Source organism: Protopterus annectens, chromosome 17.part0 (assembly GCF_019279795.1).
Source record: "Protopterus annectens isolate FY-2018-M chromosome 17.part0, PAN1.0, whole genome shotgun sequence".
Classification (NCBI taxonomy): Eukaryota; Metazoa; Chordata; order Ceratodontiformes; family Protopteridae; genus Protopterus; species Protopterus annectens.
This window is the reverse complement of record NC_056751.1, coordinates 771,943,533-771,971,511: the sequence shown is the minus strand read 5'-3', so window position 1 is coordinate 771,971,511 and position 27,979 is coordinate 771,943,533. Positions and strand designations below refer to the sequence as shown.

The 27,979-nt window shown below is 39.8% G+C and overlaps 1 protein-coding gene across 1 annotated transcript in view; it reads right to left on the bottom strand.

Moving 5' to 3' along the window:
* Positions 1-27,979, bottom strand: part of LOC122791315 (synaptotagmin-1-like) — a 1,919,109-nt gene that overhangs the window by 416,767 nt on the left and 1,474,363 nt on the right. The window contains exon 4 of the mRNA XM_044059019.1: positions 20,903-21,084. Coding sequence (XP_043914954.1) covers positions 20,903-21,084 — 182 coding nt within the window. The remainder of the gene's footprint in view (positions 1-20,902; positions 21,085-27,979) is intronic.

The window sequence follows — 27,979 nt, the reverse complement described above, 5'->3', positions numbered from 1 at the left end:
TTTAGTTACTTGTAACACATTGCACTCAAGTTACCTGGCACTTGCTCACTAAAGCAATTATATAAGTCAGCACTAAAATTAAAAGCACTACACCCTCACTCCCCACTGGCCCTTGTTTTCAATTATTAAGGAATTCCCAATATTATTCTAGCATGTCCAAAGGTCAGTTGTCAATCTCCTCTCTGGTCCAGCTGGTGAATCTGGGAATCTTGAGGCAATGTTATAACTGCCTCATGTACACAGACAACCCTCTCCTCCTCCCACATAACACAAATACTTGAGAGATGCAGCTATTTAGCCAAACTGGAGGCTGAGCTCTCTCAACTCAGGACTGGCAAGACCAGACAGGAGGAGAAGGCAACTACACACACCACAAAACCAGCCTCACATAATGCTACCACACCACTGAATCAAACACATAAACACACAAAGACATACTCGGAGGCTCTGAGTAAAAATTTACCTAAACAGCAGAGGCCTCCAAAGCAGACACCCAAACAACTGCTACCTCAAGACACCCCACAAGCAACACATAAACCACAAAAGCAGTGTGCAAAGCAGTCACAGCCCTTAAAGCCAAATACAACACCAAACATACTTGTCATAGGTGACTCCATAGTCAGACACACTGACGTCCCACTCACCAGGCTAAACAAGGAGAGGGTCACAGTAAGCTGCCTATCGGGCGCTAGAATCCGCCACATAACACAAGCACTCGGGTCACTCCACAGCAAGTACAAATATGACACAGTCATTGTCCATGCTGGTGTGAACGACCTGAGACGTACCTCCCTGGACTACATGAAAAGAGACATAGAGGAGCTCACTGATTATGTAGCCCAGGCAGGTATGACCCTAACCCTGAGCAGTATCCTTCCTTCACCAAGAATGATGCCACAATATAGAGACAAGATGATCAGCTTTAACAATTGGCTTAATGTCTGGTGTCATTCAAAGGGGATCCAGTGTCTGTCTGCCTGGGATGACATGCTTGACAAGCCACGCTGCCGCAAGGGATGGCTTGCACCTGTCACCCTGGGATTCCGGATATTGGCTAAGGCTCTTGCCACCCCTATAGTGCCTTTTTAGGCAAGGCTCAAATTCTAAACCTACCACCCTAGAAAACAAAAATGGGAAGAAACTGAGGGTAATGCTGCTCAATGCCAGAAGTCTAAATCTCAAAATGCACGCACTCGAGGCCCTTCTCAGTATGGAGAACATCGATGTCTGTGCTGTAACTGAAACCTGGTTCAAGGCTCCTGAGAGCACCCGGCACTATTAGGTTTTACCTCATATCATGCATTCCGCCCCAAAACCCAGACCACACCACAAAAGGAGGGGTGTATCCATATTCATAAAGGATACCCACACCTCCAGGTTGGTGGCAACGCATCTAAGCTTCGGAAACCATCCAGGTGCAACTAACCATAGGCAAAACTGCTCTACAAATTGTAGCATGCTACAGGCCACCCTCTCAAACTCAGGAACACCACACAGCCTTCCTGAAGACACTGGAGGGTATAAATGTATCTCCAAACACCATCATATTGGGTGACTTCAACTACCCGAATATAGACTGGGAACATTACTCAAGCCCTAACTTTCTAGCCCAACGGTTCCTGGAGTTCATAAATTCAAATGCCATGGAACAGCTAGTCACTGTTCCCACGAGAGGAGAAAATATACTAGATCTCATTATCACAAACATGGGGACAAAATGCTCCACACCAGAAGTATATCCCTCATTGGTGAGATCTGATCATAAACTTATCTCACTGGAAATCCACATCCCACCCCCACCCCAAACAAAAAAGACCACAGTGAAGAACTTCTCTAAAGCAAACTTCACACTACTCAAGACTGGTGTGGTATCCTTCAAGGCCCCTGAGACAGTGGAAACCACAACCCAAACTGTGGAAGCCCTTACAAATGCCTTCTATGAACACCTCCAGGACTGCATTTATCAGGCAATCCCAAATAAAACCAAGACTCTTTCCATAAAGGGCAAACGTCCAGTCTGGTGGACCCCAGCCATTAACAAACTTTACAATAAGAGGAGAAAGCTATTACATGATAGAACAAAATCCATAAAAGGGAAGTCACCCCTGATCATTATTAGTAAAAAAATACGAGCACTCATAAAATCAACTAAGGCCAATTTTGAGAGAAAAATTGCCATGGATTCAAAGGACAATCATAAGGCCTTTTTCAGCTATGTTAGGAACCTGGGTGGAAACTCCCAGATATGCTCAGAATTAGTCCAAAATGATACAAAAATCACTGAACCCACAGACATTGCCAACATACTGGCAGACAGGTTCAGTGCAAACTTCACCCCCCTCTCCCCCCCTAAAGGAGAGATAACTATCCCAGCAGAGTGTAGCCTCCCAGACATCTCAAATGCGCAGGTGAAAGCTGCTCTATCTAAAGCTAAAAACACAGCATCAATGGGACCGGATGGTGTCCCCGGCTGTGTGCTACACGAGCTAAATGAGGAATTACACCCGCACATAAGGCAGCTGTTTAATCTCAGCCTTACCTCAGGATACGTGCCCAAGGAGTGGTGTACGGCAACTGTGGTCCCACTCCACAAAGGTGGTGCCTCTACGGACCCTGGTAATTACCGTCGCATAAGCTTAACAAGTCTAGTCTGCACAGCTATGGAGAGGATCATAATGGAGCTCATAAACAAAGATATAGGGGACTTGCAGACATTGGACCTGACCCAGTTTGGCTTCGTCAAGGGAAGATCATGCCTTTTGAACTTGGTCGACTTCTTCGAAACAGTCACCAAGGCCATTGATGAGGGAAAGGCAGTCCATACAGCCTACCTTGACCTTGCAAGCTTTTGACACAATACCCCACTCGGTATTGTAAAAAACTTACCAGCTTAAATGTAAACCCATATGTCACAAGATGGGTTGCAAACTGGCTTAAGGACAGAACCCACAGGGTTAGAGTTGCTGGTGCTATGTCAGACTCCAAGCCGGTCACAAGTGGTGTCCCACAGGGCTCGGTCCTTGGCCCCTATTGTTCGGCATCTACTTCTCAGTAGTACAGGCCAACATGGGAGGTCTTTGGATGACAAAGCTTGCAGACGACTGCAAACTGGGCCATAGTGGAAAGTGCATCGGACACGGATATCCTTCAGAAGGGACTCACGGAAACAGATAGCTGGTGCCAGAGCCATGGCCTGAAGTTAAATGCCAAAAAATGTATAGTCATACCCTTCGGGAAAAACAAGGTAACCCCAAGCAACCATATAGGTGGCAATCCACTAAGCACAGAAGAGGTTATCAGGGACCTGGGGACCCAGGTTGACAGTGGCCTTTCTTTTGACACTCACGTTGCTAAAGTGGTTAGAAAGACCTTCTACATTGCCCACCTGATCATGAAGGGATTCACATCCAGATCTAGTGAGGTCATTGTTCCCCTGTACTCTTCACTTATCAGACCAATGATCGAGTACAATGCCCCATTCGGGATGTATCTCGCCCAACATCTGCAGCAATTGGAGAGACCCCAAAAGTTTCTCACCAAAAGGATAAAGGGACTCCAAAATCTGTCATATGCTGCCAGATTGAAGAAACTCCAGCTCTATTCAGTCGCATACCGTCTGCTCAGAGGTGACATGTGCCTGACATACAAGGCCATGTCCAACCCGGAATTAATGGACATGCTCCACCTCAAAAAATCCAAATCCACCAAAACCACTAGAGCAAGTGACTTAAACCTTAGCACGGATATAAATAGGACGTGCTGGAGGGATAGATTTATCACTCAGAGACTCCCTATGCTGTGGAATAGAGTCCCGGTCCATGTGAGGCAGAGCACCTCGCTGGCTCTGTTCAAGAGAAATCTTGACCTGTGGATGGGAGATCGTAGGTTTACCCCGGGAATCATCTCTGTGTCACTGCTGGACAGAGGCACAACAAACTAATGGGTACAGTATTTTTTCATATAAGGGGTGGCGTAAGCCACAAAAATTCGGGCTAGGCTTATAAATGCCTTGGGGCAGATAGCCTAGTATAAACCTATGAACCTATGAACCTATGAACATAGAATGATTTCCTCACTACTGTAGACACATGATGGTCAAACTCTAAATTACTGTCTATGTGTCTCCCTATGTCCATGACTATTGGGTGAACTCTAAGGGGTGTGTTGTCAAAAAACTCCAGCTTTACTCCGTAGCATATAGCCTACTCCGAGGTGATCTCTGCCTAACATATAAAGCTATGTCAAACTCAGAGCTGTTGGACATGCTACACCTAAAGAAATCCCAATCCCTTTGAGCTACATGATCTAGGGACCTAAACCTTGTCACCACAATAAACAGGACATGCTGGAGGGATAGATTCCTATCCCAGAGACTTCCTATACTCTGGAACAAGCTACCCATATATGTCAAGCAAAGTTCTTCATTAGCACTCTTCAAGAAAAATCTTGATGAGTTGTTGGGAAATAGGAAATACACCCCGGGGATCACTTCTGTGTCATGCTGGACAGTGGCACAGGAAAATAACTTTCTTGGGTGGTGTAAGCTATGGAACCTTGCTGGCTAGGCTTACGTAGGCCCTTGGGCCAATAGCCTAGTACCTACCTATGAACCTATGATTGTTACCAGGGGTGGATGACTTCCTGAAGGATATTATTATGCATTTCTTGGCATTTAGTTTTATTTCATGGCCCTGACACCAGTTGTTTGTCTGTGTCAGCCCTACCTGGAGAATATTTGTGTCAGTGTGGGATTCAATGACAGCTCCTAATGTGCAATCATTTCCAAGTTAAGTCAGCTAGAGACCACTGATATTGGTCTTGACTTCAGAGAAGTAAATGCCAAAAAGGAGAGGTCCAAGGACCAATCCCTGATGGACTCCACTTGTGACTGGCCTCTTTGTAGAGATGGACTCCCCAAGTCTAACTTCCTGGGTCCTGTCTGTGAGTCAGTTGGCTATCCACCATGTGACATATGGGTTAGTACCTAACCTCTTGAGTTTGTCAACAATGCCCGAGTGGGGTATTGTGTCATATGCCTTGGCCAGGTCAAGGTAGGCAGTGTGAACGATTTTGCCCTCATATATTGCTTTGGTGACCTTCTCAAAGAAGTCAACCAGGTTGAGTAGGCATGACCTGCCCTTAATAAAACCAAACTGAGTCAGGTCCAGTGTCTGGAGGTTTACTATATCACTATTGACCATTTCCATGATAATTCTTTCCATGGCTTCACATATAAGACTAGTGAGACTTATGGGTCTGTAGTTTCCAGGGTCTGTAGATGGCCCACCTTTGTGCATGGGGATGACTGTTGCTATTCTCCATTCATGAAGCACGAAGCCTTTTTGGAGTTTACAAGTTAAATAGCAATTCCAGAGGGCCTTATAGGTCATATTTCGGGTCTATATTATATTCTTGAAAGCCGACAATGTTGAATCTGACATTGCCGACATGAGAATCTCGAATGTTCAGAATCTCAAGCGTGTAAACGGAAACCTCCGTAAGGGGAGATTTCCGTTTACTGCAATGTAGTGCGGTCTCGAAGTTGGTATATTTAAGTAGCGGGAGGTGTGGAGGGTGCAGCCCTCCATGTGGGGGGTGCAAGGGGAACTTGCCCCGCTGCTTAAACCCGTTAGGGTACTTTTTTCTTTTTGTCTTTTTATAAGGTCGATGTTTGAAGACATCGACCACATGGCGCCGACCATATGTTGTTCGATGTTTGCAAATGTCATTCTTATAATATAGACACCATATTTCATGCTATTTAGAAGGCATGCTGGGATGTTGTCTGGGTCCATTGATACAGTGTTCTTGTCCTTAACAAGAGCATTAAGGACCTGTTCTCTAATGATAGCAGGGGGAGTTATTTTTGATGATATTACCTGAGGGAAGGTTGTAGGGGAGAGGGGTAAAATTGGAGGTGAATTGTCTGCCAGTAGGTTTGCTATATCATCTGGCTATGTGTATGTGGCTCCATTTACAATGAGCTCTGCACACAATTGTGTATTGCCTTTGGACATAGCTAAAGAATGCCTTGTGGTTGTCCTTGGCCTGGGAGGCCAAATTTACCTCAAATTTGACTTTTGCTAGACATTATTTGTCCAAGAGCTGTTTGTTTAGTTTAATGAGAATGCTTTTATCCTGCTGGGTGCTGCACCTCCTATTTTTGTCATGATTTTCTTCCATCTGTTATACAGCCTGTTGATTTTGTGATTCTACCAGGGTGGCTTGTTTTCTGGGTTAGTTCTGTACTTCTTCCTGGTGTGTCCAGATAACTGTATGCAGCTATTAACATGCTTGTACAGGGTTTCTGTGAACAGTTCTGCATAGGCTTAATAGCAGAATGTTAGCCTTAGAGAAGTTCCAGAATATTCCAAGGTTAGCTGGGGGTCCAGGTTTTATGTTTACTTCAAAGGAGAGCATTTTGTGGTCTGAGCTTTCCAGAGAAGACATTACACAAGGGGATGTGCAGCACTGTCCCATATTAGTGAGGACCAGATCCAGGATGGATGCATCCCTGGTTGGTGTAAATCTAGGAATCTCTGTGCCTGTATATTTGGTGTCATATAGGATTCCCAATTAATAGTAGGGAAATTAAAGTCACCCATGAATATGGTATTGGGTTGGATGGTTAGTGTTTCTAATATGTTTAAATACATGGTGTGGGTTTCCTGGGTTATAGAGGGGGGATCTATAGCTTCCAAGGAAGTGGTATTGGATTTTGCCTATGGTGATTTGAACATGGAGCAGCTCAAGTGCATTGTCCTGTTTGACCAGCCTTGAGGTATATTTATTTTTGATGTAAACTGAGACACCTCCACTTTTAATCTCTGTCTTTGTAGTAGCTGTTCTAAATGTGTGGAAGGCATTATAACCTTGCACTTTCAGTGTGCTTTCTGTGACTTTACACCACATATCAGTGACGGCACAGATGTCACATTTCTCTAGGGTGAAGACAGCTTCTAGGGAGTGGACTTTTTTGTTTAGACTCCTAGCATTGAACAATAGTACATTCAGATTTTTGTGGTTTTGATTTGGTATGTCGGAAGTTCTTTCAGTCTGGCATTGCCTAAAAAAAGACACTATGGGGGAAGACAATGTTTTAGATAATATTCAAAAGCCTAGAGGAGAGAGGTGCAGACCATCCCTGGCAAAACAGCATGGTCTGTTGACCATCTCCTTCCATGCTGACAAATATTGTACCCCCTTAGAATGACAACAGAAACTAAGCCAAATATTTAAGTCAGTCATCTTTTGTTTGTATTGTGGCATCATCCTTGGGGAAGGTAAAATGCTGCTCAATGCTAGGCTCATACCATCCTGAGAAAATCCAAAAACAGACCAGCACAATGGTTCTTCTTCTTCTTCTTTCGGCTTTTTCCCGGTCAGGGGTCACCACAACCGGGTCACCATTGTCATCACATTTTCAATGGCAGTGAGTTTGCGTTGTTGAGTTTTGCCGCCAACCCAGCGCCCAACCACAGCACACACCACACACCACCACAGCCAATCCAATCCACCTGTGTCCACCCACAGCATGCATGTGGGATGTGGGAGGGAAACGGAGCACCCGGGAGGAAACCCCGCGACCACAGGAGGACATGCAGACACGCACAGAAGGCACCCCAGCCAGGGATCGAACCGGAGAACCTCTTGCTGTGAGGCGGCAATGCTAACCACTGCACCACCGTGGCCGCCCTAGACCAGCACAATGGTAATGCAGCTAAAATAGATTTACTGTAAGCATCAGTGCTATTTATAATAAATAAATGGCTTGCAAACTGGTTTCGGCTATAAAAAGCCTTCTTCAGTGCTGAAACAAAAATATTCAACAGTTAGGTAGCTCCAACATCCTGGTCTTATATAGGGAGACATTTAAAGACATATTACAGAGAAAATGTTAATTATTAAGTTATATCAACATATCATGAGTCACCACGAATAAATAATATCAATAAAGACATAGTACCAACATAACATATTAATAAGAAAATGTGATAGTACATTATGCATAAGCAAGCAGGCTAACATACTATTCCATTTCATTTAATCCAGGTTTGAAAAAAGCCCCTAACCTGGTTATCCATATTGTTTCCATGTTGTCAAGTTTATTATGCCAACCTGCTTTAAAGTTTCTATGCATTTGAATTTTATCTATGATGATGAATTTAAAAAGAGCAGTTGGATGATTAATGGTGTGTTTGTAAAGAGCATTGGACAAACGGTGGTTTCTGATGGCACTGAGGTGTTCACTAATCCTCAATTTGAATGGTCTGGATGTCTGGCCAACATAGAATGAGGAGCAGGTACATGTAGCTAAATAAATGACCCAGTCCGAACTACAGTTTCCAAAAATGTTAATCTTGTATACTTGAGATGTATTTTTGCTTGAAAATTCGTTTGTTTTAAGAATGTGTTCACAGGCACTGCAGTGCCCGCAAGGGAAACACCCCACCAACGGGTCACCAAATAAAGTAGTTTGAACTGACGTCACTGGTGTGTATCTCTTGTAGTGAGTTAAATGAGAATGTATGGTCCGACCCCTACGGTATGAAAAGGCACATTTGTCTGGTAAAATATCATTCAGACGTTCTTGAGACTTAAGTATGTCCCAATATCTGTTAATGATTTCCCTCAATCTGAATGTGTTGTTGCCAAAAGTGGTTACAAACCTAATCGGCTGCATAGAGTTGAAAGTTTCATCATGCTTCAAATGTTGGTACTGTAATAGGGTCTTCTTCTTCATACCATCCTGAGACACATATTCTGAGAGCTCCATGATGTCTCTTTTCATATAGTCTAAAAAGGCAAGTCATTTATACCCACATGGACTATGACTGACTCATACTGGTACTTGTGGTCCAGTGACCTGAGTGCATGCATTATGTGGCAGATCCTGGCCCCTGATAAGCAAGTGACCATGACTTTCTCCTTACTCAGCCTGGTGACAGGGACATCAGTGTGTCTCACGATGGAGTAGCATGATAAATGATGCAAGATAAGCACCCCTTTACCTTAAATATGGCAACAGTTATATCAACGAGGATTCTGCACTTGTGCATGTAAATAAATACAGTATTTTGAGATATGATACCATATTCCTATCTCTGTACTGATCATTGAATTAAATATATGCTAGATGGATAATTATGGCAGGACTGCACTGTTAAATAATATAATACAAAGTATTTATTGTTTATCAATTACACATGCAACTTTGGTTGATCTTTAATGCACACTTGCGGTTATTGTCTCCATCTTTGTTTACCTGTTTTGATGAAACCTAAATCCCTGTAATGTTGAAGAAGACCTTTATCATCCATCTACACAAAGATGTATCATCCCTCTACAGAAAAATGGTACATTTACAGAAATCTCTGTACTAACCAGCAGATTAGATCACTATTTACAAACTTTATCTCACCGATACTGTTAGAAACCCTGTGGCATCTATTTGTGTACTTCCTTCCCTTCCCTGCCCTTCTCCAGTTCTAACAAATCTGAATACCACCCTTAAATCAAAACTAGATACCTGCTAAAACAAAATAGCCACATTTGTCTCAGTTATCCCACACAAAACATACCACTGACTCTCTCTACAAACACTAAATTGGTTAGAGCTCTCCAGCTACCCAATTTATACCCAGCTACTCACTGCCCATGATCTCATCCACTGCCCTGTCCTGCAGAACACCCTCCAATAAACAGTTCCCCAACAGGCACTTGAAATTCAGCACTAAATTCTATCTAACAGCAACTAAACCTTACAATAACACAGGTGAAGCCCTTTACTCTCACTGCATCTCAAAAATCAGGAATTCCACTACGGCTCAACTAAAAGAACCAGAAAACAAAGTACATTTGAAAATCCGGCTGAAACAGTGTCTAAATGACAAATGGCAATGTTTCTGCCCATCTCTAGGATAACACCCTTCTACTCTTCCTTTTCTGTAGGCTCTTTCTTTCCCTTCCTCCTGCCCTTATCCCTCCCAGCTACAGCCAGCTGATGTAAACTATTGCCTGTTAAAACTAGGGCCTGTACCTTCCTTGTGCACATACAGCTGAGAAGTTGCCATGACCTTCTTTGTATGTTTTCCTCCACTTTCCACTGACATCTTTGTTAACTTGTCAGAACCTTATCCATATCTATTTCCCTCCTTTCCGGTAATATGCCTGACTATATACAAGAATTTGATGCTCCCTGTAAAGTAGAAACTACATAGAACAATGTACTATATTGCTGTTTACTTGTGATTAACCTGCTGATAGTCAGATTTAACTACTATGTTTGTTAGAAATGTCCTTATAGTTATTAAGGAATTTTGGGACATCCTATCCGAACATATACTAAAATGAGTTGTTCTTTTTCTTTTTTCTCCCTTTTGGTATGGACAGCATCTTTCTATCACATATCGGGAATAACTGATATAACAAGTTCCTGGGCAAAGTAGTATTCTGTATATAGTTCTAGTTTTCATGTAGCTGTTCTGCATGATTCTTTTGTTTAATAATTGTATAATATGTTTTGAGTTCTATATTTTCTTTGATTGTCACTGTTGTACTGTTTTTTTTTTTTTTTTTTTTTGAAAACTGCAATAAAGAGAATTATATAAAAAAAAAAGAAATGTCCTTATGAAAAAACATAAATTAACATCTTGTGTACAAGATGCTTACCTCTAGTTTTTCATACTTAAACTGAATCAGTGTAAATACATTTTCTCTACAACTACAAATGTCACTCTGTTCTCATCCTAATAGCTTTTTTGACAAAATTAATTGTACAAGTTGCTTTCTCTGTGGAGCTTTTCTCCCAAGGCCTCCATTGAAAATGGGTTATGCCCAGTCAGACTTCCCTGGACAACAAAACAAACAAATAAATATTTTATTTTTATAATTTATTTTATTTATTTTATTTCAGTTTGATTACCGGGGAAGTCCACTGGGCCAAGAAGAACCCATTTTCAGTGGAGGCCCGGGGAGAAAAGCTCCAAAGGCAGTACAACCAATACAGTGTTTAAGAAGAATACAAAACATAATCCACACAGCAAGAAAACATAGTAAGACACTACAAATTCAAATTTACAATAGAATGTACACACAGTAAGAACATTGTAAAATGCATATTTATAACAGAATGTACACACTGAAAGAATTCACATAGGGCACAGTAAAAGTTAAAAATTAGTAGAATTTTTTTTTTTTTCTAACTATTCAATATTGTCATCATACAGTGAAGTCAGAGCCTGCTAAAAACAAAGCTAGAGTTTGAGTGTATAAAGGTGCAGGAGTATAGGGGGTTTAGTCTAGGGGAACCTTGGGATTTAGTAGGGTGAAAGCAAGAACATTTCCATTTTGAGGATAGGTGTAAGAAAAGTTGGGTTTTGAAGTAGTCTGAGTTTAGGTATGGTTCTAAGAGAAGGAGGGAGAGAGTTCCATTTCCTACCTAGAGAGAAGGATAGTAGTTGTTGGCCAGCGGGATGTTTAGGTCTGGGGATGGAGATTAGATTTTGGTGTTCCCTATAGAACTTATATGTGTAATTTCAGATGAATTGCAGCAGCCTTTATGGACAGGGTCCTGGCTCGAATGGGTCCAGATAACAAAGCAATGCATTTTATTATAAAAAATAAACTTGCCAATTATCATTTAATGTCTCTGGCAATCAAAGTTTCTCTTCCTTCCAACTGATGGGGAAAAACAGTGGAGATGCAAATAATTGCAGCTAATAAAGTGGGAGAAATAACAGGAAGCGCTTGGAAAACAGCAAACCTGAGGAATGCAGGAAGCAGTTGTATCATGGATGGATGGGGAGAATGGTGAAAGGAATGCAGTGAAGCTTCAAAGGGGTGCAGCTAAAATGGATATTGGGGATTGGGTTGGAAAAAATGAGTATACAGAAAGGAGCAGAAGGTGTTTGTCATGCACTCCTAATAGAATGAGGGGAAGGCAGACATGTTTTTATTTTCATTATACTGCGAAAATTTACTGTGCTATTTACCTTATTGTAGCATCCAAGACTATTGCTGCTCGGAGAGCATCTGATTTTGGCTCTGGGCAGCATTGCTGTTTAGGTTAGCTGCAAGTTACACCAGGTAAGCACCCTTCCCTCATCTGGTTACAAACACCCTCTACTCCTATTCCTTTCAAGTACACATTAGGACCTGCAACCATGGATGGACACTTTGTCTGGGAAAGAACATTGTGTTTGTTGTGTACCACCATTGCAGTTGCCTAAGTTATCTCGTTCATCCATCCTGTAACAGCTAGTTTCTCAAAGCTTTGCATGCCTTCCACGTGCTCCTCCCACCAGGATCGCATGGAATGCTCCATATAAATGGCAGGGGGAGTGGCAAAAGCTTCAAAACGTTTTTGCTGCTATAGCCAGCTCTTCTTTGGAGATCCCCTCATTTTGGCTGTTATTCAGCTATAATCTTCAAACTGGGCACTTACAGCCCAGTTGGGGAAAGCCTTCCTTCTAATGTTTAATTTTATGTGGAAAACATGTTTAATTTTTGGGCAAGAATTCTATGTTTGTGCTACAAAGGGTAATGATCTGTCATTAATATTAACAAACATGTCTTGTTAGGGCTTTCTAAACTTTTTGTGAAGAGAAGTTTGTTTGACTATAAACTCATTTTGCTCTTTACTTTGTCTGGGAAAGAACATTGTGTTTGTTGTTATTGGTACACTTACCTCAGAATCTCCATTTCTCACCTTCTTTGACCGTACCTCCTCTTCTGGGCTGCATTACCTCCTCTTCTGGGCTGCATTACCCCCTCTTCTGGGCTGCATTACCTCCTCTTCTGGGCTGCATTACCCCCTCTTCTGGGCTGCATTACCCCCTCTTCTGGGCTGCATTACCTCCTCTTCTGGGCTGCATTACCCCTCTTCTGGGCTGCATTACCTCCTCTTCTGGGCTACATTACCCCCTCTTCTGGGCTGCATTACCTCCTCTTCTGGGCTGCATTATCCCCTCTTCTGGGCTGCATTACCCCTCTTCTGGGCTGCATTACCACTCTTCTGGGCTACATTACCTCCTCTTCTGGGCTGCATTACCCCCTCTTCTGGGCTGCATTACCCCCTCTTCTGGGCTGCATTACCCCTCTTCTGGGCTGCATTACCCCTCTTCTGGGCTGCATTACCCCCTCTTCTTGGGCTGCATTACCCCTCTTCTGGGCTGCATTACCCCTCTTCTGGGCTGCATTACCCCCTCTTCTGATTCTCCTTCTCATTTTATCTACAGAGTGGGAGTCAGTCTCTGCAGTTTCATCTTCTAAAAAGGAAGAAACCTACTAAGGAGTTTGTTTGGCTTCTTCTTTGCCACAGACATGGTGGATGAGGCTGCTGGAGATAATCTTTGTTACTTAGACTTCATCCCGTCTTCTTCCCTGCAGCTTTAGTGGCCACCAAAGGGCAGGTATTAACCACATCCTCTGTAGCTTTAGGGAAGCCCAGGGTGGGCCAGTGAGAACCACCTTTATTGCTAGCCAAGGAAAAAGCACATGAAAAGTCTTCATTTGGATGAGAGGGGATGTGGATGCTGTGATCTGTGTGCCTAAGGGGCAAGCCTTACTGGGGAACACTGTGCTTGGCAACAAAACCTTCCAATGTCTTGTATCTATATCTATGGCCAGGACATATTGACTGGGGTTTGTTAAGGTATCAATTTCTGCTTTATGCAAGCCAGGACAAACATCAGGCAGGAAAAGAAAGAAAAATAGCTCCTTCTCATTCTTTTAAGATATTCCAGTCAGAAGAACAATCAGTTTAGGGGGACAGGTGTCCTTCAGGGGGAGGAGAGTACTTCAGGGGGAGGGGAGGGGAGTACTTCAGGGGTAGGGGAGTACTTCAGAGGATTCTTCTCAATCTGAATATTCTGATTTTGAAAAAAGTATAACATCAGGCTTCCATAATGAAGAAGTTTCTTTCACTCATAGTTTACCTAATATGAGTGTAGCTTTTAGTAGGAATGGAGTAAAACCTCTGTGACACGGAATATGTATTATGATTTAATACAATTTCAAATGTCTAAAGCTACATCCATCCCTCTTGTTTTGCCTGCCATAGAAAATATTTTTCTTACTTCAGACAGTTGTCCTAATGGGCAGCGTTCAGGTTCTAAGAGGTCTAAGAGGTCTGACAGGCATAGCCGGCCTTAGGCATAGGGTAACTAAGTGGCCGCCTAGGGCACTGCTCTAGCAGGGCCACTTTTCCAGTATTTATTTGGTATAGATAGACCTGGATGGGATCACTGGGTGGTGTGGTGGGAGGGGGGGCACATGGAGCTCTTTTGCCTAGGGCACCAGTTGATCTAAGGCCTCTCCAGTTGACAGGTTATACAATACGCCCGAGACACACAAATACCTGTTTCCTAATCCTAAAACAGACCCAGCAGACATATTCCTCCCTAAATCTGCTGCTGTTGCCAAACAAGATACTGCTTTTAATCTCTTCTCAGATAAAGATGGAAAAGAAGTGGTATGGTGGGGAAGAAAATAGGTCCTTCTACCATGTTAACTTTCAGGATTTTAAATCGCCAAGCCCTTATGGTAAGGTGTTTACTTGTGTCTTTTGAGAATATGCAGATGTTATTGGTAAACCTCCCCTCACCTTTGGTAAAAAAATCATTAAATGCTTTTGTGAAAGCTGTTTCTCAGGTAACTAAGCGTATTGTAAAGCGTGGTTATGACGTCACTGATTCTGCTTGCAGAAGGCCTGTTTCTAGATCACTTTAGAAGAGACTTTTTTGGCTTGGTTCTCAAAACCTCCCTGATGAGGTCAAATCAAAGATTTAAAATATTTCCTTTGATAAAGACTAATTTTTGGACTGTCTGTAGGTGAGGTGCTTAAAAGGTGTGATAATAGGAAAGAACTCATTCAAGGAGTGACTCAACTTTGTGAATTTTCCTTTTTTAAACAAAATAACAGTTATTCCCCCTCTTCAGCCCACCTTTCCATCAAACAATTTAAGCAACAAGGCGACAGTAATCAAGAGGCAAGAAATGGAAAGGAGGCTCTAAAAAGAAAGTAAAGGCCTCAGAAAATCAGTGACACTTTCAATTCAGATTGACAGCCTGCTAAGTCAAGCTTCTCCACCCCCCACCCTACTAACCTCTCTATATCTGTAAGACTTGAACTTCCATTTTGCCATCCGATAGTCTCAGACAGTTGGCTCCGAAGTATAATCCAAACAGGGTATTTTGGCAGAGGGAATCTCTCCCTCCTTTTCAGGTGATTACTTCTTGCCCAGGGAACCAGGTTGTTCTGTATATCAAGATTCCCATATTCAAGATGTTATCACTTCAAAATCTTCTACCTTTAATCCAACATCTAGTTTTCATTGTAAAGCTGGATCTAAGGGACTTCTGCCACCACATTCCTATTGCCAAGTACTTCAGGTGTTTCTTAAATTTGTTGTATCTTACTTACATTATCAGCTCTCTCTTTTACCTTTTGGGTTCTCTATTACTGCAATGGTATTCACAAAATATCTGGCCCCACATTGCATGGTGGGCAGATGAGATACAACAGCCAGGTCTCTCACTTTCCCTTCTGATCCCCTTTCAGTCAGTAACCACAGATGCTTCATACTTGGCATGGGGTGCAGAGTCAAAAGGGATAAAAGTGCAGACTCTGTGGAGCCTCATCCTAGGATCTTTCAACATTTGATCCACCTGTGGGGAATACATCAACTTGATCTGTTTGCTTCCTTTCAAAATAGACAACTACATAAATTCTGCTCCTGGACTACTGCAGATGGGCCTAGAAGACAGATTTTTTTATTCCTATGTATGAGAATATTCCTATATGTTTTTCTACTCTGTCCACTGTTTACCAGGGTTCTTCAAAAAGATCCAGAGGGACTGTCCAAAAACTGTGGTGGCGACTTGCTTCTGGCAATGGCAATAGTGATTCTTCCTTATTTTCAGTGTTGCCAAGGGCAATTACAACAAGCTTCCCCACAGTACAGATGAACTCTCACAAGTGCAGTTTGATACACCCCAGTTTGGAGACTCTTCAACTAACGGCCTGAATGATAACATTTTAATACCTTTTGGTCATCTTTTTTCTGGGAATGTGCAACAGGTACTAAAGGAGGTGAGAAAACCTGCTAGTAAGAAATAATTTATGGGTAAGTGTTAAAGATTTCCTAGCTGGTACTATTTTAAGAACCAGGATCTTACTCAGACCCAGTTTACTTTGGTTGTTGATTATTTGTGTGAGTTACTGTCCAGTGGTTTGTCATACTCTTCTATTAAGGTAGATTTGTCATTTCTGTTTAGTTCCCCCTTTCTAAGAATGTTCAAGTAAAACAGTTTTTGGGAGGGGTCGTAAATATCCACCGAACTAGGAAAGAGGTGAGTCCTCCTTGGGATCTCAGTTTTGTACTTGGGAATCTTATTTAGTTTCCATCTGAATCATTTTACTAGGCCGATTTGAGGATTTTAACATGGAAGACAGTATTACTTACTACTCAGACATCAAATATCTGAGTCACAAGCATTACATTATCCGTCCCTCCCTCCAGCCACCTTTCCATGCTCCTATTCCATCTGTATGACAGACTATGTTTATTTTTTACTCTCTGTATATAGTTATAGCTCTTTTTGTTTCTTAGCAGATGTTTTCAGGCCTCTTGACATCTTTCTAGGCAAAATAAAAATGCTCTGAATCTTTTAGTGCTCCTCCTGCCTTTTATATGGAGTACCCTTTGTGCTGCTGGTGGGATGAGGACCTGGAAGTTACACAACGCTTTGAGAAGCTGGCTGGTGCAGGAAGGGTGAACCCACATAGCTTAAGCTATTACAATGGTAATCCATTAGACCCTCTACTATTACGGTAAGTTTACTTACACAGCTGTTCTTTAGCTTCCTAGAGACATTGTCTCCCAGGCAACAACCACAGTGGGGTTCCTAGCCTTAAGAAGCTGCTAGTCAGACCTGATCCAGTTTTATTACTAGGCTACTGGAGAGATTGACAGAGAAGTACTTGGACAATCTGAACATCTTAAATGACTTTGACTTATCCCTAAACAGGGAAAAGGTGGGTGTACCGCAGGCACTTAGGGAGGTGCTAAGGGCAGGATCTGGCCACTGATGTATTGTATTACTAAATGGAAGGACACAAATGGTTGCAGTAAGAAGGACAATGTCAGGAATGTATAACATGACCAGCGTAGTGCTGGGGGGATTGGTACAGGGTTAGATACTCTTCACTGTGTCCATTTTAGACTTGCCTGACAGAATATAAACAACATTAGTCTCATCTCTGATGTATTTTCAGGTGCATCAGTAGAGGTGGGGGAAGGGCAGTGTTTGAGAATGAATGTGGAAAAGCTGGCCCAGTGAGCATAAACATAGAAACTGAGGTCCACTGCACTGTACCTGTGCTATAGCAGTACTGGTGTCAGCTAAAAGGAGCAGAACTTGTGACAGAATAACAGGGAATGAATATGGGTGTATTGCTCACACATGGACTGGGCAACCAGGAGCAGAGTGAGAGCGCAGTGGCAGAAGCCCAAAGAAAGATGGGGTGTAACCTCCAAGGGATAAACATCAGTGGGAGTTTGGGAAAAGCTGTCTCTCTGCCATACTCTAATTACATCATACATTGAGTGTGTAGTTTTGGTGATTATGCAAGAACTGTGACATCAGACTTCCATAAGGAGTCTACTGGAAGCCACAAGAAGTGTTTATGAGATCATACCCCTCAGCTGTTAAGATTTACCAATAGCACTATGATTTATTTCCCTCAGACTTAGGAAAAAGCCGGGGAAGGAGCAAGGAAGAAAAGTAGAATGTTCAAAGTGCTTAAAGCGGGCACTAAACAGATTTACTGACCACCTCCTACCGTGACAGAAATGCAGCGTAATTATTTATCGGAGGTAGGACTGAGTTTGGCACTAGGGTGAGAAATCTCATTGCTGTTCTTGCTGACAGAATGATACTGAAGGACTAGGGTTCAGTTCTGAGAAAGACCTTTTTCTACAAACTAAGCAACAGAAGTGCATCAAACTGCTAGCAGCACCCAAGGAGTTCTCCACACTGCTGTGCCTTGGCCCTTTCCATGGTTGATGACTGTAATTCCCATTAGACAGGGCTTCCTAACACCGCGTTTGGCAATGTTTAACTTTTGTAACATTCTGCGAGCCAAGTAATATCAGGTGTATAATATATTTTTATCAACTTATTAGACATGTTAGCAGAAACTATTCTAAGAACTTAGCCAACACGGGAGTGGAGAAAGGAAATTCTATTGCTAGGGATGACTGCAATTAGGGATACAGAAAATAGGCAAGAAGAGATGGAATTTGTTGAAGAAAACTGGCACAAGAGCCAAGGTATTGGGAGCAAATAATTAGAGAGAGAAAGGATAACACAGTGAGAAGTAATCAAGAATTTATTTGGACTGCAGGATGGACCGCAGGCTAGAGATTGCCTTCCCTATCAAGGATTGATATTAGAGTACAGGCAAAGAGAAAGAAATTGGGGGTATCCTAAGCGAGAGACCAGCTCTGGTAGCATTTTTAGTAGAATCTAGAACAGAAGCTGCTGTTAAAAAAGGAATAATAAGTAGAGCATACAAAACATTGCATGATAAATATAAGAATCAATCAGGAGGGTAGAAAGGATTGGGAAGAGACATAAGCAATTCACAAAGAAACAATGGGGGATAAATATGCCTCCCAAATATGCAACAAAATCTAGAAGATTTTGAATTTTTGCTTGGGAATGTTTACATAGATATTTTTATACCCCAAGTAGACTCCAAAGAATTCTTCCTCGGGAATACAGCAAATGTGGGAGGTGTGATGGGGAAGAAAGAAATAATTGGGAACATATATTCTGGGAGTGTAATAAGTTAGCAGACTTTAAAGATTCCCTGAAGTCTACTCTGTCAGACATACTGGTGAGCAAATTGGTGCATCTAGGGAAACAATTTTTGTGAACTATGATACAGAATTGGAGTTGTGTAGACATAGTAAGGCCTTGCTGAGTCTGAGTACGGTGGCCTACCACAAACATAATTAGTAGAAAATGAAAATCAAAGTCTAACAAACTGTACTAGAAGTAGTGAACATAGCAACAGAGGTAAAGAAGCAGGAAGTAGGATCTTTAAAAAGGTAGGAGCAAATTACATAGCAAAATAGGAATTGTGGGAACACTACATGCAGAGGAGGAACAAGCTTTAAAAGAAGGCAGGAAATGAATGCGCTATGTAATGTTTGACTGACAATGATTGGGTAGAGTCTAAGTGATGTATGGTGTTTGCAACTAAACATGTCAATATGGTTTCTGTTCTTTTATATAAATGCATGATTGGTTATGTCATATGTGATAATTTAATAAAGATGCTTCTTGTTTAAAAAAAAACAAAACTTATTACACAGGCCCTGCGGCATCTATAGTCTCTACCAGTGTGGTCATAGATTACCTTCAGAGTCCTATTGTTAATGTACTTATCCCTGCCTGATCTGTGTTCTCCCCGTCCAAAAGAACCCCTGAGACCTGTACTCCAGCCATACCTTTGTGCTGTGCTTCCTTGGGTCTGCAGAAGGTCCCTACCATATGTAGAAATTCTTCTGGTGTCCTACCCAGCACTGTATCTCTGAAACCTATTGCTGAAGGAGTTTCAGGAGTTCCTATGGTATTCAGCATTAACAGATTTCTTAAAACCTATCATTTCAATTTCCTTATATCCTTTCTTGGCTTGTTAGGTTTTACTTAATCTAGACATACTTTAGCCCTGAGTTGTAATTGACATGTTATTGTTAATGTATTCTATTTTTAATGTAATGTGCTTTAGTAATATTAACACCCTCAAAGCTGACGTGTACGTCAACCCATTAAGCTGTTCTTGGTCAAATTAAAATCAAAACCCATTAAATGTACTCAGGCAAATCAAAAAAAAACTAGTTAATACTAGAAAAAGTTAAAGAGCATTGATATTTTTTCACTTTTGATGAGTTTTACTTTAACAATATATTTATGACATTAACATAACTTTCTTTTGTCTAGCACTTACACACTGGCTTCTGACCTGCCATACATGTTTTCTTTCTCCAATAGGAAGATAACAGTTAGTGCCAAGAGCTACATGGGGGCAAAGGCAAAATACACAGTTAATGCCTAAAAGTCCCAGAAAAGTGTATTTAAGTTTCTGAAAGTGTTCCAGTTAAATTACACACGACATGAACCAGCTGTAGTTTGAAGGGTCTGCTTTGACAATTTGCATATCATTATAGAATTTTGCATTTCCCATGAGAAATGACCTAATAGTTTAAGGCAGGGAGACTATTAATGTTGGAACCTTTTATTCTGTGTTGTTTGCTCTATAAATAATATAGTGTCTAGCAGTTAATGTAGATGATTGTGGCTTTAAGCTGCTAACAAGCTGCTTACTATAGCAAAGGCACAAAGTTTGATTCTTTCCAGAGCCATTGTCTAGTGTGTAACGCTGAGGCAAGTCACTTAACTAGTGATTGTTTCTGAGAAGGGGCAATTGTGGACAGTGGGCTTACCTGGCTAATGCCTCTATAAAAGCAAAAAATAATATTATAAATTTGGAACTCAGTGTTTCCCAATTCCACCCTGCCTGCTACAATTTTCTTTCACAGGCAACTCTGTCACATTTGTGTTTCTCACAAGATGGTCATGTAGTTCGTAAAGCATTCATATGTGAGCACATGCAGACACCATGTACTATTAATGGCTAATTTCACATAGTGGTATGGCTTCAGTATCATTTTTACACCATAAATACTAGGTCTAGAATGTGCATGCAAGCTAAAAAAGCTGACCCCATAGTAATATGATGAATTCCAGTGCTATTATTGTATATTACTGTGCCATTTAGTAAGGTGACAGGAATCGTACTTAGAGTGAGACGAGCGACGTCTGTGCTCACCTTGTCAATGTAGCTCTTGCCGAGGTCCTTTACTTCCTTCATGTTGATCTGAGCCTTACCCTTCTCTTTGCCTTTCTTGCCTTTCTTCTTTTTCCCGCAGCATTTCTTGCAGATACAGAAACAACAACAGAGCAGCAAAACGCCAACTACAATCACGATAGCAGCCAAGGCCCAGGGTGGAACTGCGCAAAAATAAAACACAAATATGACTCACACACACAAATATACCTCAGTTGTGCTGCTTCTGTTGTCATTTGCTCAAGAAAGTTTAAAAAAAGATCAATAGACATTAGAATAATATTACAAAGTCTACAAGAGGAAGACAGTGACAACAATGAATAAAATAAAAACAAATATGCATTCCCAGGCAGGGGAAGAGAAAGCATTACTAAAGATATTCCATCTCAAAATCTCATGGGTAAATGAGTCTCACATGACTATTTCTGCAATGCCATTGTTTGCAAACATGGTCCCTGAAACTTCCTAAAACACAGAGTTGTAAATAATGAAATATGATTTGGTTATTTCAGTACTGCACACCTTATAACATGTAGCTTTGGCATAATGCTTTTTCCATCCTAGCAACCAAAGGGGACACTGAACCCAGTAAGTTGGCAAGCATTGGCAGTCTTTGTGCTTCAGCTAACTGGGGTGCCCATTACACTTCATCTGGCAGTTTCCCTGTCTAATTACTTTATAACTTTAATTTACCATTAAGTAAGCATTCTGTATGCATACAGGTACTAAGCAAGACTGTGTAGTGTAGTGACACCCCCTCCCTCCAACGCATAGACTGTGCTGGGGTAATCACTGCCAAGAACAGATGTGCTCATGGGAAACTAAAGACGCAATTTGAATTATGTAAATTTAGGTTCAGCCATATTGACGTTTCAGTCTAGATACTGGGAACGGTTTTATAAAAAGAAGTCTTCTCATATCTGTTTCACATGATTTATCCTGATACTAATGACTGCATTATCTAGTGTTGTATGCCTTAAAGACAAATTTCAGTAATTAAAAGAAGACCCATCTAGAGCTTGCTGCTCCAAGTAAATGCATATTTTACAATACAGTATGTTAGAGCTTGAATTACTGTGTTTACTGTTAAATGAAGTACAAATTTGATACTTGCTGGGTCAGTTTATATTTGCCTGGTCATGTCACAGATGTGAAATAATGCAGCTTGTCTTGTTTGGTGGAAGCAGTAGTTGTTTGTTAGCTTACACCCCCTGTTCCTAAATTACTAGAACCAAAGTCAACCTTTTTTCTGACTGTAAAGGTAGTTTTGAGAGGTCGGAAGGGCTAACCTGTAAAGCCTTAGTTTGGGATAAAGTTGGAGAAATGCTTGTTTTGGCATTAAATAAGATTTTACATGAACCAATAGACATAATTTCATGGCGGTATGAAGCATCATAAATAGTGACATAGCTACAGGCATACAGCAATCTTTTCATAGAGACACAGAGCATCATTAGGTAATCAAGTCACAAGGACACTGAGGAGTCACACTAATTCTGTGTACTAATACACAGTAACAGTAAGAACACATATCATTTAAAATGCACTGAGTTTTATCCTGAACCAACAATCCTGTTAACAAGGCCCACTTAAGACAATAATCATGCAGACACACAAAGCATAAACCCATACAGGTGGGTAGTGAGTTGCCTTCCTACACCTTAGTTGGTGTGGTATGAGCGATGGTGGTAACAGGACAACTATTCATCGGGAGGTAATAGGAGGGAATCAGTTTTTGCATGGCATTAGATGCCGCCCTCCACATTTATCTTCATTGCCTTTTGATGAATTTGTACATTTAAATAAACTATGTAGTGATGATTTTGATTTTGAACATGAAGCGTATTATACTGCAAATATGCTTACCCAAAGGGGGTATGATGTTGACACAGCTCAGAATGCCTTAGATAGAGTGGTTCAGGAACAATATAATGGTATGGTGGCTAAGGATAAAGTATTTAATAGGAATTTCAATAAGATGTGTAGGTTGGAATTTCCTCTATTGAGTCATGGTAATTTGGGTATTCGTAATATACGTGATTTAAATAGTGTTAAGAAGGAAATGTATTTTGTCACTATGTATAATATTATTAGTGATAAAATTATTGTTAGTATTTTATTTTTGGCTTATGCTATTTAAAAATAGTTTGTTGGTAACATTTTTTACAAATGAGGCTGTTGCTTTCTTTTAAGAAAGGACATAATATTTAAAATATGTTAGTTCACAGTAAGTTTCAAATACCAGATGTTTAGTGTTCCAGGCAAATCTTCTTTTTGAAGGATACCTTTGCTTGTGTAAATGTTCTATTTGTCCTTACAATGTGGATAGTTTTCCTAGAATAAATGGGTTTAATTTTAGCCTGAATCAGACTTTTTCTTGTGTAGTGTTGGGATTGTATATGTTTTGAAATGTCCCTGTAATAAATACTTTATTGGGGAAACCCAAAGAATGTTTAAAACTGGATTTCAAGAGCATATAATGGACATAAAAAATGGTAATTGTGATAATCCCTTGGCTGTGCATTTTAGGAAATATCCTTTTGGTAAATTTATGTTACTTAGAGGGTGTGTTTTGGAACAAATTTGTGTTTGTATGAGTGAACTAACTTCTATAAAAGAGAAATTGCTGTATAAAGAGGCTGTTTTTATTCTGAAATATAACACTTCATTTCCACAGAGACTTAATACTGAATTTAATTGGAAGTATTTAATTAATTGATAGTGCTAAATGAGTTAATTATTTTATTACTTTGTGTATTTATTCGATGAGTTTCTGGTCTTTTATTCACTCCTTGAAGGTTTTTTGTCCGAGGTGCTAGAGTGCAATAAAGTCCATGCATTTTATCTGTGGCTCTTGTTTTATTTTATTGTTTTTTTTTTTTTTTTTTTGGTGTTGGTGGTTTTCTAAATAAAGCATTTAGACATAATGGCCATATCAATATACAAAGCAATTAGAGCCCTACATTATATGTAAATAAAAATGTATGAAGCTGCAATCATGGCTGTTATCGCAAGAAAAAGGAGTGGAAACTGTAAGTAGCACATAGCAATCCCTGAATGGTGCCACAACTTAAATAGATGTTTTTGGCAACAGCTCATGTCTTGGTGCACAGAGAATCATGCTGATCTATGGACTGTATGGTTGCTATGTGTCAGGGCATTCCACATGCTAAGAAACACATTACTTATAGGTTTCCGACCGTTCTTAACTGCTGTCTTAGGACTCATCAATGCATTTACATCAGTGAATCTATGTTACAACTTTGTTTGGATAAAACCAAAACACTGAACTCTATTCTATGGTAGTGCATCTAATTGACTTAAAAAGTCCTGTTATCATTGCTAGGGCTCCAAATGAAACTTTTATGCAGTGATATGATCAAATGTAATGTCTTACTCCTCACTATAATGCAATTTTCTTTGACATTGTACTTAAAAATAAGAACGCATATTTCAAAATGTTGGTCTCATCCCGATTAACATTATTAATCTTTATCTGTAAGTGAAAATTGTAGCTACCCATTCTTAAAAATTATACTTCTGAATACTGATACAAGGGTCGTTACCTCATCCATGTGTAAATATTTTGTAAGTAGTTATTTTCTATAGAAATATAATTTGTGGGTGACAGTACTGCTTCAGTTTTATGCTGTCTGCATATTTCAATATCCAGCATTTAAGCATGAAAGGAAATAAGAAATGAAAATAACGCAAACTCAGTCTGAATGCAGCTCAGGAAAGAGCCCTGAAAGATTTGTCAGTCAGTTGTGACCCAGCCTGAAGTATGACTTATTCCTGTAACCATCTAATAATGTATGATGCTATAGTTTGCATTATTAAATTGCAAGTAATACCCATATTAGACAGAAAATCAGGACCTTAGCTAAGTCAAAGTGCACAACCATCAGAGGAATGCCTAACTTTGTAGCAGTCAGGATGGGTTGTTGATGTCTATTAAATTAATTAGATTAAGTCTCCTTGGAAGAAAGCCATGTTGCACTGCATCTAACTGCAGAATATGTGTTTAAAGATTTCAGAGTACTAAGAAATCATTTCTCAAAACATTTCCAAAGGACAGGTATAAGAACTGGCATATAGTTCTGTATTACGTCTGGTGATCCACCTTTATATATGGGTACCATACTGGTTAATCTCCAGTGTCTGTGCAGTTAATATGTGTACAAATGGATCCACCAAGCCATTCTTTATTAACTATATAAAGTGTCAGGAAAGGAAAGGTTGTCAGGGACCATGCTTGCATTCTTTTTTATCTCGATTAAGGCCATAGTAACTATTTAATTTTTTAAGAATGGACAGACAACTTGTTGTAAACTATGATGTATAGAGACATCCTTAGCAACTATATTAAAAACACGTGCAAAAATATTTGCAAGATCTTTACTTTAAGAAGCTTTTTATGTTGTTGTGTCTTCTGTATAATAGTTCTTCATGTTTAGTTTTAAATTCTGTTGTGGCAATGTTAAGATTCACGTTACTGACAAAAAATATTTTATTTCAAGTAAATGTAGTGCCTTATGTGTTTTTTTTAAATAAACACAATAGGTAGGCATTTTACTAAGAAGGGGGTTTATTACAGTATTTCGCCCTCTAAACTTTTTCATTGCACAGTTTGTCCATTGCCTAACTACATGTTTTAAGGATCTGAGCCCAGGCATTTAATGGAAGGGTATTGCACAATTGTGACCAATTAATATTGCTTATTTTCTATATTAATTTAGTGCTCGCCACGTTCCTATGTCTGTAGACATGCATTTCACGTTGGCAATGAGCAGAGCAGCAACTGTAAACTGAAAAGCAATGTGGTCAGAATTACGAAGTGGTTATAGACAGTTAACATTTGTTACTAAGTCAGGTGCATTAGTCTGTAGGAATTGAAGTGAAGTGACACCCCTAAATGAAAAGAACACGAGTTGTGAGAAATTCTTTGTATTCACTTCATTTTAAAAATGTGAATTAGGCAACATATTATTATCATAGTTGAAATCTCCAAGTAAAATGGCAGTTTTTTCATCTGACAAGGAATGCAGGAGCATCAGCCGGTCTGCATGTTGGTCTGAGTTAAAGCTCAAATACCTAAAAAAGGAAATAAATCTAATGGTGCGAGGGAAATCAGTTGTACATACGGCGTCTGCTACCCATTGTTTCCAGTACTAATACGTATTACTTAGGGACCCTGTATAGAATTATGAATAAACATGTTTGTGTCCCTCCAATACACGGATAACATACATTAATAGTTTAAAAAAATCAGGTAAGTGAATATCTACAGAAATCCATGCTTCAATTATTACCATAATTTTAGACTGATTTTGGAATGCTAGACTTTTTAACTTGTCCTTTTTATTTAAACTGCTTATAGTTGTAAACTATACATTTATGATACAATCAAGTCTAATTGATATAGTGTGCTAAGGTTCTTGGTGGCTGCTGGTAATAAAAAATTCTTACCTACTGATTACTATTTATCCAGAAAGGAAGCCAACCCCTCATGTAATATAAAAGCATTCTTACTAATAAAAATGTCATGAGATCAGGGTTAGTGATAACTTCAATTTAATTTTGTAGCCTAAACTGTCTAAGCCAGTTATTAAAATATCTAGCCCTGGTGTATGGGAAATCATGTAATCTGGGGGAAAGAAGAAATCTTCCTTAGTATAACCAGTACATATTTACTGCAACAAGCATTAGCACTCTGTTGAGTAAACTGTGTCAGGTACTCTACTGGTGTTACATTCAAATCATTCCTCCATGCATGCATTACAATGAAATCATAGCAGAGATTCTTAGTTACAAGATTGTCATAGGATTTTTTTTTTATAAAAGAAAATTTTACACCACCCTGATATGAAATTGTTACTTTTTACTTCTCAAGGCTGATATTAGATACAGGTACCCTTTTTAACACTAAGTCACCCAGATAAAGGATGTTCTTTCCATGAATCAAATACATCGTTTTAAAACCCAGCCTTCTAGAAATGAATCAGAGCAAAAAAATCAAACAAAAATCAATACTTTCAAATGATATTTATGATGATGATAATAACAGTAATAATAATAATAACAGTAATAATAATAATAATAATAGTAATAATAATAATAATAATAATAATAATAATAATAATAATAATAATTACAGTAATAATAATAATAACAATAATAATAATAATAATAATAACAGTAATAATAATAATAATAATAATAATAATAATAATAATAATAATAATAATAATAATAACAGTAACATTTTCTTCTCCCAAAAATCAGACACACATGCACAGAACTGCTCTTTGGCAACATGCAGCACAGAAAGGAAAATAAGTCAACCTCACCAACTCCAACCCCAGGTGCATATTATATAAAATATACACACACTCAGGTTATTACACCCTATAATTCATAACATCCCACACTAGTCCCAACAATGAATGTCCCTCAAGTTACTTCCCCAGGTAACCTCAGCATTTTTGAACATAAGACCAACAAACTTGATGCAAATCTCTTTAAACGACCAACACCTTATGTCGATTAGAGAAGGCTGGGTATAAATAACAGTGTAACTGCTTACAATGAGTGTGCAACACAAAACTTGCCATTTTATCACACATCCAAAACCATAGTGCAAACATTTCCACACCATTATTATAAACTCTGACAAACCATGATCATACAATATTGGTTAGCTTATGATCTATTTAAATATCATGGTTGGAACATTATATACACTAGTCTGAGAAATATTTTCTCTAAGTCTAACTATGTTTTTAACCCATGTATAATTACTGCATAAGATTTAACTATATTAGATGTTGCTTGTGCTTTGTAGTAACATCTCACACAGTTCTGCAGTGGCGATCTTTAATTATATATGGCATAGGTCTAGGATTGTATGAATAACAACACTGGATGCAGTCACTGTTGCCCAGTACTATATTTAGCTAGGTTAAGAGACAGGGTCCATCAATGGAACACTGTTTTATTACCCCAATAACAAATTAAACTTTGATTCTTGTCCCATTTATCAGAAACCAAATGTCAACA